We start from the raw sequence: 21,080 nt of genomic DNA, 5'->3' as shown, positions 1-21,080 counted from the left end.
AAACAAAGTACCCGTCATGTGGCCCTAGCATGTGGAATAAGCCAAACCTCGTTGTCCGGATATTGCACGCCAGTACAATACAATGTCGTGTGGCTAGGGCTTCCCGTCGGGTAGACCGTTCGCCTGGTGCAAGTCTTTCGATTTGACGTCACTTCGGTGACTTGCGCGTCGATGAGGATGAAATGATGATGATTAGGACAACACAACACCCAGTCCCTGAGTGGAAAAAAATCTCCGACTCAGCCGGGAATCGAACCCGGGCCCTTAGGATTGACATTCCATCACGCTGACCACTCAGCTACCGAGGGCGGTGGCATCCTTACAAGCTGCAGATGCAATATCGACTTAACGAGGATGACCCTGATCGCCGGTTGGAGTTCGCCTGTGGGCTACTGAACAACACGAACTGGATCCTTCATTTTCCCATAACCTGTTAGAGTTCATTTCAGCAGTTGCCATAGCGCACTAGAAAATTGCGTTACTGTGCTCGCGCAGCTATGACGACGTAGGAAGTCCATATGTTCATACGTATATAACATTAAGAGAGCTTACATTACATCTCGAATGAAACAGGACATCAGAGGATACACCAAGAACATCAGAATTTCACAAACATACTAAAGTGCATAATTCGGCTTTAAAGTGCACATTCGTTATGTCCGGATCCACAAAGAAGTAGGCCCCAACCTGATATTAAGCTTTTCAGTATGGTTTTCGGGATGCAAATTTGCTGCTTGGACTACCAGTACTATATTATTTTATGTTTGGTTTTCTATTATGGCTTAATGCCAAGCGTGCCAGAGGATAAAAACATGCACTTGAAATTCAGCAAACATTTGACACTACCCAATAGCACTTCAAATAAACTGACTGCCTCTGCAGAGGAGGTTAATAAAAGCCATGTTTCTTTATAAAATCGATAAAAATAACTTCACTGTTATGCAAGGCAATTAATGCCTTACCGTCAAAAACCTGGAAATAAAGTAAAATATGAAAGCTGCAACTAATAACTTATTTTAGCCTTCCACAATTAAGTGAATGTATTTTAATTCACTTGATAGCTCCCAGCACAAAAATCCATTGTTTTCATTTGACATGAGAGTTATGAACAAATAGGAAACAGCAAAATCACTAAACGTAAACACAGGTCACATGGAGATTACCCCCTCCCCACAACTCTCACTGCTCTGTGCATACGCTGATCTGGCACCTTGGGCGCATAAAAAATTTTTTTTCGGGTAGCACCTGGCTGCTTGTTGCCACTGCCGATATGGCTAATAGCTGCACATCAAGCAGCCAGAAGCAAGGCACTGCCCATATGCAACTCAACTGTGCATGTGCATGAGCCTGCTGGTAACTGCTCAAATGAACCTGATGTAAACCTTTGTGACGTCACGCTCTACGGAAATGGTTGTTGTTATGAAATATTGTACAGTCTTCGTCCTAAAGCCTTTGACATATTTTGCTGTTGGCAGGCGCTTGTGTGTGCACTGTGTTTTGTTGTTGTAAATGGCGATTTCCTTTGCAACTTAAGTTTTGTTGTTTTTCTTCATTTATGTTTTATTGCTGCAGAATTATTCTGCAGTAGCAGGCTAAAGTAAAATTATTTGTTACAGCGTTAGTTTTTACAAGTAAAAACAACAAAAATTTAACTGAAAACAAAAACAATGAAAAATTCCCAGAATTCTAAAAAATTCACGTGTTTTCCTGGATGAAAAAATTCCTGTTTTGATCCCGAAATTTCCGTTGCCCCGGGGCGTATACGCCCTTTGTGTGACGAATTGGGTGATTCCGAATTTTTTGGAAGTAGGAATTTTAATGGGGGGGGATGGAAAGGGGAGGAGGGAGGGAGGGAGGGAGGGGGGAGAGAGAGAGAGAGAGAGAGAGAGAGAGAGAGATATGCTATAAAAATTTTTGGTTGTAATTTTTTCTGTTTTATTTCTATGAAATTGCATTTCATATTTTATGAATAAAGTGAATATTCTTTTTTGCTACAGTAGAAAAAGTTTCTCAATTGTCAATTGTTACACTCGTATTTTCAATTCAATTTACAGGCTGAAGCACAATTTTTTGAGAACATTTGATTTTTTTTTCCCAGGTGCAACTGTAGATACACAGGCAAACTGATCAATGGGAATACTTGTTGACCACAGTTTGACTTTCTGTTCAGAAGCTATTTGTCCTTTCTGGTACCAAGTTGTATGGCTAGTTGCATTTAATGACAAGGTGTGTAGTTTGAGAATGGACATGTCAGCCCAAAACCATTAACCGCTGCAGCCAAAATTGTATATTCAAGTAATTAAGACTGACAAAATAAACTTATCAAATTTCCTCACTACTGAACAGTTGTGGAACTACCATCCCGAAGCATCATGCCTCGAGTCAGCAACCATTTTCTGAGTGCCAGAGAAGATGCGACCAGGTGACATTAGCAGAAAATTTGTGACACTGGGGGTCTAATGTACAACAATACAGGAGAAAGAGAGCAGCAGCAAGGAATGAATAACTACATTAAAAATACAGTTCAGTACTGAGAGAGAAAACAGAAGTAAATAGAAGTTGAAAGGATCAATTTCAGACAACCCTCTAACACCCATAGATAAAGAGACAAATAGACATCTGTAATGGAACATCCAAATACTCTAAAATAATGTTCACAGGAAGAATGTGATGGATGTTTTTGGTCCAAAACAAAAGAACTGGAAAACTAGTAGCAATGATTTGAGAATTAAAAATGGCACCTTAGAGGAAAAGCTGAAAAATAGGCAGAGAATAAACCAATACGGATACTACAAGAATTTGTACACGAAATTGAATGCAGTTCCTATGTAGGTAGTGAAAGGTTTAAGTACAGATATTGCTTTGAGCACAAAAGAGCTCTGCTGATAAATGAACAACATAGGATTATGGTAAATCAGAGAGGTGGGGCACTGCAGTAAATCATTTAACATTGGAATCAAAAAGAACAATGAACTGAATGGTAAGAATTATAGCTAATAAGAAAACATGGTTGCTGTGGAAATTTGAAAATAATAGATAATTTGGTATCTATATAAATGATTCAGGTGACAATCTGAGCAGCCGTCTTCGGTTGTTTGCAGATGACGCTGTTGTTTATCGACTAATAATGTCATCAGAAGATCAAAACAAACTGCAAAATGATTTAGAAGAAATATCGGATTGGTGCAAAAAGTGGCAGTTGACCCTAAATAACGAAAAGTGTGAGGTCGTCCACATGAGTGCTAAAAGGAATTTGTTAAACTTCGGTTATATGATAAATCAGTCAAATCTAAAGGCTGTAAATTCAACTAAATACCCAGAAATTACAATTATGAACAACTTAAATTGGAAGGAACACATAGAAAATGTTGTGGTGAAGACTAACCAAAGACTGGTTTTACTGGCAGGACACTTAGAAAATGTTACAGCTCTACTAAGGAGACTGCCTACCCCACACTTGTCTGTCCTCTATTAGAATACTGATGCGCAGTGTGGGATCCTTACCAGATAGGATTGATGGAGTACATCGAAAAAGTTCAAGGAAGGGCAGCACATTTTATATTATCGCAAAATATGGGAGAGAGAGTGTCACTGAAATGATACAGGATTTGAGCTGGACATTATTAACACAAAGACTTCTTCATTGCAATGGAATCTTCTCACGAAATTCCAATCACAAACTTTCTGTTCCAAATGCGAAAATATTTTGTTGACACTGACCTACATAGGGAGAAACGATCACTGTGATAAAATAAGGGAAATCAGAGCTTGTACGGAAAGATATAGGTGTTCGTTCTTTCCGCGTGCTACATAAGATTGTAATAATAGAGAATTGTGCAGGTGGTTCAATGAATCCTCTGCCAGGCACTTAAATGTGATTTGCAGAGTATCCATGTAGATGTATAATACTGCACGTATAGGGGCCATAGATTGAAGGAAGACAAGACATGAAAACAAAGTTGCAGGCCTGATGAAGAGATGAGAGGGGCGATTGAAGGAGAAGGCGAGGAGGCGGGGCACTAGGTTCTCATGCAAACATTTCAAAGTGTAACTCCCTGTACACAAATTCAGAGGAAATTATTAAGAAGCTTCCCACGAATGAAAAAATTGCTGTTTGCAATGTTGTGTTCACTATGGTGTCTAACTCCACAGGAAAATGGTTCTAGTTTATCTAACAATCAACATTTGGGTTATTCATTTAGGTTGTGTAAGTTTAAGTGCATATGTAATCTTAAGTTAAAAATCTCAATTTTACCTTAAATGGATCATAGTCCAGAGCACTATAAACTAAAGATGCAGTTGTATACGTGAGGCCTTCCATCTGAAAAGGTGATATTGTAGGTCTCGCTTCAAACAGGTTTGGATGATTGCACACTTTGCGCAGTTGCATCAGCACATTGATCACACTCAGGAGATTTCCACTTGCAAGTGTTTCCCTGGTTCTAAAAACGATCAAAGACATATATATAACAACATGACAAAAATTATAAATTTATTTATATATAACATTCTCTCTTATCCAAAAAGTTTTTTTTTTTAAATTTTGAATGTGATTTAAAAAATAATAGGGTTACTTCCTGCATAGTACAATTCCAGTTCTTTATCTAAGTCACCAAATCACTACAGTCATAAGCTATGGAAAAGTAGGCATCTAAAAATCAGAAGGAAACGATCCCATGTGAAGGGACACTGTAATTGAAGAAAAGCATCGAAAGCTAGAGAAGTAGCCAAAGATACAAGCAAGTAAGAAATATAAAGTAGATGGAATTAGCAAAAAAGTGAAATAGTCTGTCACAAGATAAATGAGAGAAGAGTACAGTGATGGGCACTTTAACAGTAAACTTTTTTTTTTTATTTTGAGGGAACACAACAAAAAATATGGGTGAAAAAAAATGATACTAGGGCATCGTAAACACAATAAACATTAATTAGAGTAATATTGTCTATAAACTCTTAACAATTTATAATGAATGAGACTACAAAACTATTTTTGAAGATAACATTCCCATTTCTTGTTCCTATTTCTTCATTTTCACTTACATACATCACCACAGTTTGTAATACAATCAAGTACCTAGAACTCTTCTGAACACTCGCAACATGTTTCACGATAGTGTTCGGTTGCTGAACTTTCTTCCTAATTTATACAGCAACACACTATCACAATACTCCTTACAACGCATTTAATTTTTCTTGAGCACCTTGTAATTAGATAGAACATACTTTACAATTGGTACCAATGACATAAACAACTAAAATTACTATATCTGTTAAATGAGAAAAGTATGCCCATTGTAGATCAGCTTTAAATATCAATATGAATGGGGAAGAGCAACACACTGTTGTCTTAAGTGGGTGATTAGCAGCTGAGCTTTGTAACAAAGTCTTGTCACTTGCTGGCAGTAACACAATACCAAGATGTCTCTGCTGATCCACTGCAGAAGCGGGACAGTGGCTAGTCAAATATTTAAAAAGGAAAACCACAAAACAGCTGCACGATTTGAAACGCAGTTTTTTTTTTTTTACAAGAAGTTTCGGCATATGCCATCTTTGGGTCCCATATGCACTTCATGTGCAGACATTCAAACGTATCAATACATGCATATTAGAGCCATCAGTATCTGAATGACATGAATTTGTTTTTTTCAGTACTTCCTTATAAGACTTGACAACAACTGCTTGTTGTCAAGTCTTAAAAGGAAGCACTAGAAATACGACTTTACAGCATCCAGATACTGATGGCTCCAGTAAATCAATATCGATACGTCTGAATGTCTATACGAGGTCTGGCAAAAAAAATTTTGGAACTTTGCCTGTAAAATTTTTCTACACTAATCTTTTACTTGTTGTGTATGGTCTCCTTCAAAATACTCTCCTCCACAGTTGCTACACTACTCCAACAATGTTTTTTTCCACTTCCAGAAGCAGTCTTGGTACACCTTTTGCTCAACGGCACGAAGTGCTGTCTGCGAATTTTCTTTTATATCGTCTATTGTTGCAAATCTTTGACCCGTCAGGTTAGCCGAGCTTCCTGGGCTCGGTTAGGTGCGCCAGCCCCGGATCGAATCCGCCCAGTGCCGGCGAGCCTGGATGTGGTTTTAGGCGGTTTTCCACATCCCCCTAGGTGAATACCGGGCTAGTCCCCACGTCCCACCTCAGTTCCACGGCTCGCAGACATCTGAACACTTTCGCACTATTCCATGGATTACACTAGTCGCAGACAGTTGGGGTACACTAATCCCTTCCCGGGGGGTACGGGGTGGCAGCAGGAAGGGCATCCGGCCACTAACATTGCCACATCCGATTAACCATGCCGACCCTGCGTATCCACTGGAAAAATGGCACAAGCACAAGAAAGAAAGATTGTTGCAAATCTTCGTCCTTTCAATGTCTCTACATCATAACCATAGACCCAGATCTCATCACCAGTTAATTGAGAAACATTTCATTCTCATTTGCACAATCCAAAAGTAGATTGCAAGGCAAAGGTCTTTCTCGTATTGACTCATGAGCCATGGGACCATCTTGGTGTTGACACGATGCATTCCACGATGATGTGCCAGGATTTCATAAACCAACTGAAATGTTACATTCTTCTGCAATCTCTCAGATAGGCAGCCTTCTATTGGCACGCACAATTTCGTTGCTGTTCCTGACACGAGTTTCGTTGACGGGTGTCCTGAATGAGGGTCATCTTTTACTTCCATTAGGCCATTATCAAACCATGTGAATCATTCGTAGCATTGAGAGTATGGCTTAAGCACTCATCACTGCCTGCTTCCTGCATCACTTGGTGTGCCCCTGTAAAGGTTTTCTTGAGTTTTGCACAAAATTTAATGCAGACGTGTTTCTCCTCTGACTCTGCCATCTCGAAATTCGCAGTTCTAGGGGACTGATGACCTCCAATGTTAAGTCCCATAGTCCTCAGAGCCATTTGAACCATTTTTTTTTATTAATATATTCCTTGGTGTTAGTGAAATTCGCAAACTGTGCAACACAATGTTTTACTCAACACAGCACTAAACAATAACTAACAGATGTACAACAATGACACTTCCAGCAATTACGCGTTAAATACAGGGATGTGCATTTCACTCCAACACACCATCGGCACGAAATAACGGGTGTTCCACTATTTTTGGAACAGTACTTGTACATGAAGTGCATATGGGTCCTGAGAATAGCATACTGAATGGTTGAAACTACTTGTCAAAATAAAAACAAATCACATGGCTGTTTCGCAATTTTCCTTGTTAAGAACCAAGATGTGGTTTCATATCAACAGTCATTTATCTTCACAAAGATATTAACATACTATCCTGGATTTTTCACTGCCAGATAGCCTACTTTTTATTTACAAACACATCCTTTGTTCTATGCAATGCTGTTTTTTTTCTTCTAAGAATGTAAGTCCTTGCTTCAGAAAAAAATTCACAGTTATAGAAATGACATCCTACTATGCTTTAGCAACATAATGCATGGCATCTATCATTGATATACACAGATTTTTTTTAGGTTTTTCTATTAATTATAGCTTATGAATAATCATTTTCTTCCACCTCCATCAACCATAAATTTAAGGCAAGAAGTTTGTTAAACAGTAAGATTTACTCAACATTTTTAATTAGTAGCTACAAATGACAAAGTATTTGAAACAGCCTTACACAATATCAAATCAGCAATTTCAACATTCAAATGGCTGTTCCAAATGAATTTCATAATATGTAACATATACTCTGTAATACATAATATAATGAATCACTTTTTTTTTTTTCCTTTACATGGTGGTCCGTGGTTCGCCTTTAATAGACAGTTAGCTCCAATAAGCTAACTAAATGACCCATAACCAGAATTTTGAGGTTCTTAACCCGCACAAGATGCATATGACTTCACGATTTGGCCCTAATAAATCCCAAAACATATGGTGCCAAAAACTTTTCATTGATTACAAAGGCATTTATTTTAAAGCTACACATAATATCACCTACTGGTGTCTTGATGTAAAGGCAGTATCCAAAATGATGACAAAATTGTTTCATTCAAAAATTGTTTTAGTCGACTAATGTGACATGTGTCGGCAATGGTCTGTATGTCCATGTGTAAAACTTAAGCCTCTAGAAACAAGAACTTGTCACATCAGTAAAACCAATCTCTTAAAATAACAGACCATGTTAATAGCTACATGCCGACTGAGGAAGAGTAGAAAGCATAGATACCAGGAAAACAAATCCTGAGGCAAACACACCGATCAACAAGTACGCTTGGTGGTCTGAAGAACCAATAAGCTTGTTGGCTGTTTAGACTGCCAAGCTTGTCTCCCTGATTGCTAATGTGAAGCCTGTCATCCTTCTGAGGAAGACAGATTTAAATCCGTTAAAACCATGGTAAAGGTTATTTGAAAACCACCATTTATTGCAACTGGTTGATTATCTATTACACCTGCTATGGTACATAACTTAAAAGACTATTACTTTTGCTAAAGATGTACGAGGTAAATGAGTCATTTCCCAACACACTACTGCCATAAATTGTACCTTAATACACTCAGTTTTGAGGGTTCTTTCATTTCTCATTCACCTTAAAAATAGCAAAAATTTATAGCCTATATGGTGAAATAAACTGAAAACTGTGAAGTATGGTGAAAACTGTCAGATAGCAACATCTCGGATGTTTGTAACATCTCAGACGTTTGTTTTCCACTTGCAGCCAGTAGCTGTAAGACATGATGATGTGAACGGTATATAGCAAATGGAGTGACAGTGGCATCCACTTGGGTTTAATTTACATAGTTATACTTCGCACACCCTTCACTACTATGCACTAATTTTATTTTCAGTAGTTCTGCTCAGAGTCTGTTGAAGAAATCAGTATGTATTGTGCCTCTACTGACTGCAGCCAACATGTGCTATGCCATTTGCAATGTGCGGCACCACAATTAACAGGACGTGTTTAGTGAACAGTTAGTTCATCCTTGTTACACTCCTCAATGGTGCTTTTTTGCATTGTGTTGGTAGAGAGATTGTTATTAATGTAACAGATTGCTGGGACAGAGAAACACTGAAATCAAGCAGGCTTAACTTTATTTCATATTCACTGGTATAAATAGGTACCACATGTGAAGGAAAACTTGTGTGTATATACATGCTCTTATGAAACCTGCTGTGTCTACACTACCACAAATGATGGCTTCGAATTGCAAACAGCATGCATTCGCAATACTGCCCCGTTTCGACTGCTCAGCACAATGAACAAAGAAAAGTTTACAAGCATTACACTGTAGGTCACTGTGCTCGTGTCACCAGAGTATGCTGCACTGCTATTGGCTACAGAAGGAAAACACACACCCCTCCATGTTATATTTTGATACCTTTCAGTGTTATTCACAGTTTTCAGTTTAATTCATTACGTTCAAAAATTTTTGTCTGTTATTGGTTGAGCACACATGAAAGATCTCTCAAAAACACGTTTTGATGTATAATCTGTGGTCGTAGCATGTAAGAAAATAGCTTGATTACCTTGTACCTAGACATCAATTTCAAATTTTTGACGAGTTTTTCCTTTCTGTGAGGTTTTAAGAACTGATGAAACTCATGACCGCAAATTACTGTATAAAAATTGCACATTTAATTTCCTTCACTTACACAGATTTTATATAATGTATTGGAGAGGATTATGCCAATTACACATGTGTTTGCTCATATTTAGGGGGTTTTAATGTTTTCCTCGGTTCTGCATTTTCCTCGATTTTGTGTTTGCATTGGATCACACTAAAGTGTAAAATAGAGGCTTCACCATACTGACATGTAAATGCGCCCACCCTTAAATATCATCCTTTATCTCTAGAAAGGAAAGGGGAGGGGAGGAAGAAGAACTGAAAACTGTAGCTAGCTTTTTCTCACCAGTTTAACCTAGTAACAAGAACTGTCTCTCTAGATGGTTGATATTTGCTAGAAAGAAAACGTCTGCAATGAATGAGGGAAAAAATTTTCTATCAGTTGCAGCAAAACTTCATTAAATTGAATCCTCCTTATCTTGTCTCCTCTTCCCTACATCTAACCAGCTCTGCTCGGTTCTTAATAAAAGCATCACCGAGCCACTTACATTTCCCACAAGTAAAAAAAAAGCATGCCTCCCTGAAATGTTACACTTTCTGGAATATTCTTCTTGGATTACAGCATTCCAGGCAGCAATAAACATGTACATAGCCCATAATTCAGTCTCACTGGGTCCTTTCTTTCTAGGAATGAAACTGACCTCTGCACAACAGACAATCTGTATTTAGCTTTCACAAGGTGAATTATACCCAGGTTTAGAGGCTGCAGGCAACTTGTACAGTCAGTAGGAAGCAACACATCAATGTTCCTGACTTCCTGCTGCATTCATCTTGGCATCTAACTTCCTAAAAAACTTCGTACAAATTTCGGCAGTCATCCACTTGGGAGTTTAAAATTTTAAAACTACTGATGGCAGCACTTTTTCACCTCTGTCACTATTAATATACAACAGTGCTGCTTTTTATTTTTGCCTCTCTGACATTTTTCCCTCAACAGAATAGGCCTATGTTTTTGAGAGAAATAAATTATAGAAGCTGCAGTTTCATATGCATTGAACATGTTTCTTGGCTAACATTTGTTATCAGCCATGGAAAAATATCCATTTTCCAAATGTTGGTATTACAGGTTCAGCCCCACACCCCGTAGACAATCCTGAAAGGTATTTGATGCACTGAAATCAAACCTCGAGCTTCGGGCAGTGCACTGAAACTTCTCTATTAAGAAATTTCCATCTATTAGAATGTTTCCACTTCTCAGTTCATGAAGCCATTTTATTAGTAATAGGATGGTTTCTAACACCTCAAACGGCTCCACACCTCCCGTTTAGCTGCACAGTTTATCATGAGTGACGTCATTTCTGAGCGATAAAATGTATGATTACCTGAGATAACTGTGTATTTCAGATACGCAGTTCACCTGCACCAGAGACTAGTATTTAGTGACAACGTACCCCACAGATCCCTCTGGTAACTGAACAGTTTCTATAATCACCTGTCACCTGAAACTCAACCTGTTGCCACTGTTATCTCCATGGAAAAAATTATGTGTTTTCGAATTTTAATGAAGACTTCTGCAATCTTCCTGAACCACTGGGATATAGAACGTATTTCATATTCCAATGGTGTAAGAGAAATATATATGTAAGCAAGTTTTAATAAAAAGACTGAAACCGTCCATGGCCCAAGTGACTCCTGAAGCTGTAGTAAAGAAATTAAACAGCTTCCAGTCTGCTTTTTGATATGAATTGAAAAAGCAGTACAGTGCTACTACCCAACCAATTGTAATTCTTCTTCTGTTCCAGTGATGAAGCACAAATGTCCTCCCTTTCTAATGTTGAAGGGGCATTAGTTACAGCATTTAGGAATGTCTGCCCTTTTTTGTTTGCCATGTAGGAGAATTTAACTTTCCAATTGTATTCAACGTGAAAGATAATTGTCAGCTTCTGCTGAATCATAAGATTTCTACTTTAGCAGGCTTTAACTGCACAAAACTTTCACGGAGTAGAATTCACCACTTTGATAAACAAAACAATGTGACCTATGTGCGTCATTGGACGTAATGCTTACATTTTCTGGAATGTCATATGCTGTGATCAACATTCGGAAATCGGCACCTGTTTAAAATTACTGGCTAAAAACTACAGACTAATGGGAATTGGTTGTGAATTACTGGCTTTTCTCTATCAGCAGTAATGCAACTCATTCAAAAATGTTTGTCATAACTGGGGTTCAGTTTGCAAACTGTTCAATATTTATTCCTTCAAAGTGCACCTTTTCTTAAAATTGAATTTCAGTCACATTTTTCTTATGGCAAATTCACTGAGACCAATATAAATATTATTCAACACCAGGAATTCCTCAAATGCAGGTGTGTTGCAACAGGGTTTTACTGTATACTTGGAAGCAATACCATACTGACTACAATGCTAATGTTTTTGTTGATGAGCATGAAATACATTGAAAAGTTCTATTTCTCTTTGAACTTCCTGGCAGATTAAAACTGTGTGGTACACCAGGACTCGAACACAGAACCCTTGCCTGTGTAATCTGCCAGAAAGTCAGCAAACACTCCACTACAGAATGAAAATTCATTCCCCACAGTATCTGTTCTTCCAAGAATGATAGTCATGCTAGGTACGCAGGAGAACTTCTGCGAAGTTTCGACAGTAGGAAAGACATAATGCTGAAAGTAAAGCTGTGAGAGCACATTGTCAGTCATATCTGGGAAGCTCAGTCAATAGAGCACAGCAATGGTTCCAGGTTAGATTCCTGATTCAGCACATAGTTTTAATCTGCCAGGAACTTTCAAATGAACGCAAACTTCACTGTAGAGTGAAAATGCATTCTGGTCTATTTCTCCCATCGGCATCAATTCGGTCCCCTGATGCTACAGATACATTCTTCTCAACACTGATCTGTAACTGTGTGCACCACTGACATCAATCAAGCCACGATGACATAAATGTACTGTTCCTGCAGTGCATATTGGATTAAATTCTGAAGTGAACCACGATCTATGATCAGGAAAGAGTACCAAAAATTTTCACAGACTTATACAAACTGCCTATCGTGGGAAATAATTTCCACAGAAAACTGTCCATGAGGTGGAAAACATGTATTCTGAGAGCAGACGATATGGTTTATGGGAAATGGTAGAGTCCACCGAGGATATGGTGCCTGATGTGCAGTGACACGTTTTCGTTCAAAGCGTTGGGCGAGTTCACTCATTTGTTCAGAAGGGGAGGCCAACACTGTCATCCAACTTTTGGGTGGTCAGTGATGACAGAATCAAGGCGCATGCCCTACAATTTTTCTCAAATAATTTTATAGACAATATACAGGGTGTTACAAAAAGGTACAGCCAAACTTTCAGGAAACATTCCTCACACACAAATAAAGAAAAGATGTTATGTGGACATGTGTCCAGAAACACTTTAATTTCCATGTTAGAGCTCATTTTAGTTTCGTCAGTATGTACTGTACTTCCTCGATTCATCACCAGTTGGCCCAATTGAAGGAAGGTAATGTTGACTTCAGTGCTTGTGTTGACATGCGACTCATTGCTCTACAGTACTAGCATCAAGCACATCAGTACGTAGCATCAACAGGTTAGTGTTCTTCACGAACGTGGTTTTGCAGTCAGTGCAAAGTTTACAAATGCGGAGTTGGCAGGTGACCATTTGATGTATGGATTAGCATGGGGCAATAGCTGTGGCGCAGTACGTTTGTATTGAGACAGATTTCCAGAACGAAGGTGTCCCGACAGGAAGACGTTCGAAGCAATTGATCGCCGTCTTAGGGAGCACGGAACATTCCAGCCTATGACTCACGACTGGGGAAGACCTAGAATGACAAGGACACCTGCAATGGACGAGGAAATTCTTCGTGCAGTTGACGATAACCCTAATGTCAGCGTCAGAGAAGTTGCTGCTGTACAAGGTAACATTGACCACGTCACTGTATGGAGACTGCTATGGGAGAAACAGTGTTTCCGTTCCATGTACAGCGTGTACAGGCACTATCTGCAGCTGACTGGCCTCCACGGGTACACTTCTGCGAATGGTTCATCCAACAATGTGTCAATCCTCATTTCAGTGCAAATGTTCTCTTTACGGATGAAGCTTCATTCCAAAGTGATCAAATTGTAAATTTTCACAATCAACATATGTGGGCTGACGAGAATCTGCATGCAATTGTGCAATCACGTCATCAATACAGATTTTCTGTGAATGTTTGGGCACTCATTGTTGGTGATGTCTTGATTGGGCCCCATGTTCTTCCACCTACGCCCAATGGAGCACGTTATCATGATTTCATATGGGATACTCTACCTGTGCTGCTAGAACATGTGCCTTTACAAGTACAACACGACATGTGGTTCATGCACGATGGAGCTCCTGCACATTTCAGTCGAAGTGTACGTACGCTTCTCAACAACAGATTCGGTGACCGATGGATTGGTAGAGGCAGACCAATTCCATGGCCTCCACGCTCTCCTGACCTCAACCCTCTTGACTTTCATTTATGGGGGCATTTGAAAGCTCTTGTCTACGCAACCCCGGTACCAAATGTAGAGACTCTTCGTGCTCGTATTGTGGATGGTTGTGATACAATAAGCCATTCTCCAGGGCTGCATCAGCACATCTAGGATTCCATGCGACAGAGGGTGGATGCATGTTTCCTCGCTAACGAAGGACATTTTGAACATTTCCTGTAACAAAGTGTTTGAAGTCACGCTGGTACGTTCTGTTGCTGTGTGTTTCCATTCCATGATTAATGTAATTTGAAGAGAAGTAATAAAATGAGCTCTAACATGGAAAGTAAGCGTTTCCGGACACATGTCCACATAACATATTTTCTTTCTTTGTGTATGAGGAATGTTTCCTGAAAGTTTGGCCATACCTTTTTGTAACACCCTGTATAGTAAAAAAAATCATTTTTGCTTTAATTGTAGCTTTACACCCCAGGTTATGATGTGCCCACCATTTCATTAATGGGCATAGTTATTGTGACATTTACATGAAAGTACAACACAGCGCAAAATTCAAAGAAGTTTGCAATGAAAAATAGGGGTCGCTATGATTGTGTGTTTGATGCATATTAGGTAATATGTTGCCGCAGATGAAATTTAGCTAACATATTGAATTTTTCTTTAGACTTGGGTGGAGGTCTTTATCTGTTACCAATCTCATGAAAATTAATCTGACATAGCACACTCATTTAGGATCATGTCGCATCGGCAATAAAGCCAGACTGAAATATCCACAACATTCCTTGTATTTCATAAATGGATTGAGGTATCAAAATGAGATTTCAGCAAATGATAGATGCAAAGAGGGGAGTATTTTGCCATATGATTATTATGCAAAACTTCATTATCTACCATGATATTCCACTAACTACTGACTTTTTCAATGAAAGACTGTAACTTTTAAACACCATTGATAGATGGTGAAATGAGAAATTGTATGAGTTTTGGAACAACATAATTGAAGACATTACACATGTATTTTTTTAACGAGGATGTGCTTTTTCATAAGCTACTGATCTAACTTTTCCTCAATTCAACACTTAATAAACCACTGTTTCAGAATTCTCTCGCAACTGCATCTGCACAACATGTTAGTGAGGTGATACTGTGTAAACTCTGCTGTGTTTTGGCAAAAGCAGCAAATTTTAACATGGCAACAACAGAAATGTGCACATTTTACTCAAAATTGTGACACTACTCTGAAAGTTACAAATGGTTAACAAACCAAGCAAAAAGGTGACAATAAACCGCCACATTTTCAGGAGAATTATTTTTAGATGATAACCAAAGCAAGGGTGGCAGTAGAGCTTTTTGAATGGTCACCATATAGATTTGGGTGTGGAGGCACTCCATCTAACATTTACAAAAAATGTGAGTGTAGGCTTCAGTTTAAAACGGCGCTTCCCCTCCAGCACTCGGCATTTCCCCTACAGCACCTTGCTGCAACCCCCACCACTACCACTCTCCCCATGAGTGCCCTACCTTCTATGAATCTACCAGCCACAGTATTCTGCATGGACTCTATAACTGGCAAGAAAGGTAAACAAAGTTTATAATGAAATGAATTGCTACTCTTCATATAAAAGAGATGTAGAATTGCAGACAGGCACAACAAAAAGTATGCTATACTTGTAAGCTTTTGACCAAAAGGCCTTATTCTGAATTAGAAAACACACACATACACACACCTATTAGGTCTCACCTTAACATTATTCTGTATGTGACATATTTACATGCCTTTTTTTTATTAGAATAAAATGAAATGACAGACATCTTAAGTTTTGAAGTGTAACTTTGGTTAATTATATTCTTGTTGGGCCACAGCAAGATCATTCTGTCATCTTGACACAATGTCAGCAGTCCATCTGGCTGCCATCTTCACGTGAGAACTTGTTAGTTTAATCTCACAAGAATTGCCTCCTGTCACGATACATCATATTATACATAGAGATACATGCTATCTTTCAAGTAAAAAGTGGCACACTGTTTCATCTAAATTAAAAAACAAGTCTCAACAGTGATTCATCATTTCTGTCAGCTTTCACTATTGGAGTGCCATACCTTCTCTTTATGTTAGAGGGCATCAGTGACTATTTCACTCAGAGGCACATTGGTTCTCTGTAGTGTATCAAACAGCAACTGCCCAACAAAGAAATCAGTATTGGTGTGATTACCGGGAGATGGCCATAAAGACCTTTAATATCTAGGTGAATACTGCCTTTTATGTATGTTCTGATTGTACACTTAATATGTAAAGATGTACTTTTCAGGAACAAGTAAAAACTTTGAATAGCAGAATGTTGCACCAATAGCACCAAACATTCATCTTTCTTAACAATGATGGAAATTCCTGAATGGAATAATATATAAACTGGTGAAAGATGAGGCCACAGATACATGGATTTTGGAATATTTGTGGCCGTGTGTGTGTGTGGAAGTGTGTACTTTTGCTACAGAATGCATGAGCTCGAAAGTTTGTGTAATACTATTTCTGTTGGATGTTTCTATGCACCATACGTCAGTCAGCTAAAGGTGAGTCTTTGCCTTTCCTATTTTACCTTTCTTATTTGTGTGAACTAACACATTTTACTAATAAGACTTACTTTGCTCTAGACATAAAATCATCATACAAGAAGCGCTGTCTTTTGGAGAGCCGGCACATAACTACATGCTCATACTTCTTTGGTAACTGCTTCTCCACTTCAATCTTCAAACGCCTCAACAAAAATGGCCTCAGCACCTACAGAAAAGAAAAAAAGGACATTTTATGCAAGTTATAAAATTTACACATCTGTAAAGCCTATTTAGGTGTGAATCTTTTTAAATACTGAGCAAAGTTACAAAGTGTTTCCCCTTTCCTTATGACATTACAAATTTCCCATCATATTAGCTGATAGCAAAAAAATTATACACACAACCAGAAAACTTACCTTATGTAATCGCTTGATGATACTTTCATTATACTCTGAATTGCCTTCTATCATTCCTGTTACAGGATTAGAGAACCATTCCTTAAATTCCCGATGTGACTGGAAAACATTTGGCATTAAAAAGTGCATAAGAGACCAAAGCTCCATCAAATTATTCTGCAGTGGGGTTCCAGTCAAGAGAAGGCGCCTATAAAATAATATTTTGTTGAACAATAACAAAAGGGTGAAATACACAATACATACATAGCAAACTGAATGTGTAATATTAAGATAGTTAACTAAACACAGTAGTGATAGAAGATACAGTCATATATGTATTAGTCTATATACACGGCGTCACCATACCCGCAGTTATGTGGTGCCAACTTAAGTGTAAGGCAAAGCAGACACACTGACCACGTTTCATTTGAATTAACCTGATATATTCCTGATTCTAAATGAGGATGTGTGTGAGGGACATAAATTAATCATCAAAAATTCAGCTGAATCCTGGTTGGTTGGAAATATTATCAGATGCACCTGAGGAATGAACCAATGAAGACAGGATTGTTATTTATTTCCTGTCTATCTTGAATAGGAGTATACGGTGACCTTAAAGCTTCTGTGTCAATGTTTTCTCTTGAAAACAAGGAAATTTTTCAATAATTTTGGATATTTTCCACCAGCTGTATTAATATAGTTTGTCTATATGTTCCTATTTAGTAGAAAACACAATTCTACTGCATTTTGAAGGCAAAACTTCTGTCTAGAAAGATTGATGGACATACACTGTGATAAAACCAATTCCCCAATTTGACTCCATTACATCGAAAATGTATTAGAGTTAAAACCAGAATGGCCAGTTGTTGAAGCAGTGTACTCAGTCACTTCTTTTAACATCCTTTTCCTTTCAAGTACATAGTATGTCCCTTTGAGCACTGGTTAAAAGAACTTTTATCTAAATTCCTCTGCTTTTCCAAAACTGTTCTCTTGTCCCATTCTGATTTACACTTTAGTAAGAGGGGCTGGGGTAGGGAAATGACAACCAATAGATGCAAAAGGTATAGAATAACAGATACTGGAGCTTCTTCGCTGTTAATTACTGCTTATTATGATATACAAATATATTGTAACATAGCTCAAACTTACATCTATTTATGTTACCTACTCGCTACTTACTCCAGAAACAAAACACTGTCGGAAATGGAAAGTGCCACATCATGAACACCTTGATCAAATGATACCAAATGGATACTTCACTATTTCCACACATGTGGGATATGTTAATTAAAATATTATACTTAAGCAAACATGTTTTCAGTGCGGGAAGTCATTCCTACAGATGAAGGACAACGTGTATAGGTGATAGCTGTTGGTCTGTGGCTAACATTACTGAAGCTTTTCAGTAGAGATCACAACACAGCATGTCCAGAGGACATGTACATGCAGCTCATGGGTATGCGACGCAAATTCTGCCACAGAATTCAAATTTACGTAATAAATGCTATTCCGTAGTGAACTGTATGCGGCTGTACTATTTTGCACAGATAGTTTAAAACAGTAATAGTTTCTGCATATAAGTATAAAAAAGTAATCAATTTTCAGTTACTGTTATTCCACAACAACTGGTAAAGCCCTTTTTGGAAAGCAACTGTGTGTAAGAGCAGACTGCAAAATAGAGAGTGCACCTATGCATAAATACAACAACTTATCAGAGCGCTCTGATTCCACATCAAACAGCATGCAGCTGAACAGTCCCAAAACATGTGCCGCAAATAACAACACAGGAATCAGCCATGTGACCTATCATCTTACGACAAAGCAATGTATGATTGTCTGCAAGTTAAAGACTGTGTGTGAAACCGTGCAAAGCTGTAGCACTACAATTTTAGATGTGGGCTGTTTTGAACTATGGCTGCATAAGACACTAGTACAAGTCAGACCAGGACTGTCATTTTCATCCCTGCCAACCTCAGCAAGCAATTGCGTGATAGGCGTTACCAAATGCTTAATGCCATTTAATTTTGTGTTATGGGTAGCTCGTTACTTCATTTTCTTATTTTGGAATGAGTAAAGAGATTGATTTAGTCTATCACATGATTCAAGCACAACTCTCACGACACCAGGAGGAATTGGTTGGTTGGTTGGTTTGGGGAAGGAGACCAGACAGCGTGGTCATCGGTCTCATCAGATTAGGGAAGGATGGGGACGGAAGTCGGCCGTGCCCTTTCAGAGGAACCATCCCGGCATTTACCTGGAGTAATTTAGGGAAATCACGGAAAACCTAAATCAGGATGGCCGGACGCGGGCTTGAACCGTCGTCCTTCCGAATGCGAGTCCAGTGTCTAACCACTGCGCCACCTCGCTCGGTGGAGGAATTGGGGATCCAAATGATGATACGTCATTACTTCTTTCACAGAATACATAGAACACAGGTATGGGCTAGCTGCCCTACGAGGAGGAGGAGATGGGGCTTACAGGTAATATTATAGCCATGTTCTGGGCTCTGATATAGATAAAATCATTGGCATAAGGGGCATGGGAATATCATACCAACGGATATCATACTGAAGATAAGATGAACTCCAGACAACAGTGTGTGGAACTAAACCTTAAAAATACTGCAGGGTTGTTCACAATCGGCCCTGACAAAAATATAGACTACAACAGCTGAAGTTATGGGCTGGGAAAAAGATTACTGGAAGACCAGTTTGAGATCTCGAGCTGCCACACATTGTTTAGTGCTGACAACATGCCACACACAACAGAGGCTTGTACAGTGTAGAACCAGAGCAACTGAGACACTGACTGGCACACTGTCGCATTCAGCAATGAGTCTTGCTCTTTTTTTATGGTGATCAGGTTAATAGCAATATATACATAGATGACCTGGTGAAAGATCACAGAAAGCGTTGGTTCTAGAGGCCCATACCTCTCCGACTCCATGAAGCAAGATGCAGGACCTACTGGATATGACACCAAGAATGATTGGTAATTTATGGAGGAGAACTGAATGTTCACGAATAATAAACCCAGACTTTGTAACCTTCATGACTAGCGTACCGAATGAAATATTCCAGCATGAACCCTACACAGCGGTTCTCAACACAAATGTCCTGAGGAGTGTAAGGATCCTTGACTGACCTGTCAGATCCCCTAATTTTACATCCAAAGGTCATCGCTGGAACGGAACGTCAAGACATATAGTATCATGGCCACCAAACGATGACAACTGACACAGCATGTGATTTGAGCACAACGAGAAACTTCTCAAGATACTTTCAGATACAGTTTGCTTCCATACCACAACACAAAAATATATTCCTGCCTGTGGTATCACATCTCATACTAATGTTGGAGGTAAACATAACTTCTGAATAAAATGAGAGTTTAATCATCCCATACCTGTTATGTCATGAATACCTGCAGAAAGTTTGATAAATAAATATCAGTTTTGAGCTTCATCGTCTAACACTTTGCAATTCCATCAGATTATTATGGAAGTATTAAAATACGAATATTGCAAAATAGTTACCTCTGAGTCTGAAAATTTAACAGAAGTTGCCATCTTTGAGATTTAAAGTTTTTTATATTTTGAGCTTCATCCAATATAAGATACTTCCACTTCTTCCTTCTAAAGCTCTGGTGGTCCTGAATTACCAGTTTATAGGAGGTTATACACACATGAAACGCATTGGGTTTTGTCCATCCTGAAAATTCAAATGAAAATTTTAAATATGACCAAAATACATGATCTGTAACAAAAGGTAACTTCTGTAAAATATTATATTCTCACAGCAATAACTAATTCTCAAGAACCAGTAGGCTTTTACAGTTAATTATTCAAAATCTGATTTTACTACATCATCTTCTGTAATAAAAAAACTTAGTGTTATTCTTTCGTAGGCCACTTAAAAAACATCAGGGTATATAGTTTTCACAGCCACTTTCAATGAGACATGAGTTGGACTGAGAGGTATGCTCAAATACGGAGGGGTAGAAGAAAATGTAGACACTCTTTGATAGTTCACATCTCTGGAATAAAATGACATCATTGCAATTTTTTGTGGTAGCATAGTCCATTTTC

General features: G+C 38.5%; 1 protein-coding gene across 3 annotated transcripts in view; it reads right to left on the bottom strand.

Annotated features, from left to right (window-relative positions):
* LOC126182312 (helicase domino) overlaps positions 1-21,080 on the bottom strand; it is a 425,840-nt gene that overhangs the window by 261,254 nt on the left and 143,506 nt on the right. For all 3 annotated transcript variants that reach the window (XM_049924839.1, XM_049924841.1, XM_049924840.1), the window contains 4 exons: positions 20,529-20,703; positions 17,015-17,201; positions 16,688-16,824; positions 4,256-4,442 (listed from right to left, as the gene is read on the bottom strand). In XM_049924839.1, the coding sequence (XP_049780796.1) occupies positions 4,256-4,442; positions 16,688-16,824; positions 17,015-17,201; positions 20,529-20,703 (686 nt within the window). The remainder of the gene's footprint in view (positions 1-4,255; positions 4,443-16,687; positions 16,825-17,014; positions 17,202-20,528; positions 20,704-21,080) is intronic.

Source organism: Schistocerca cancellata, chromosome 1, assembly GCF_023864275.1.
Source record: "Schistocerca cancellata isolate TAMUIC-IGC-003103 chromosome 1, iqSchCanc2.1, whole genome shotgun sequence".
Classification (NCBI taxonomy): Eukaryota; Metazoa; Arthropoda; class Insecta; order Orthoptera; family Acrididae; genus Schistocerca; species Schistocerca cancellata.
Note: the sequence above shows the minus strand (reverse complement) of the source record. Positions and strands in the feature narration are given on the sequence as shown.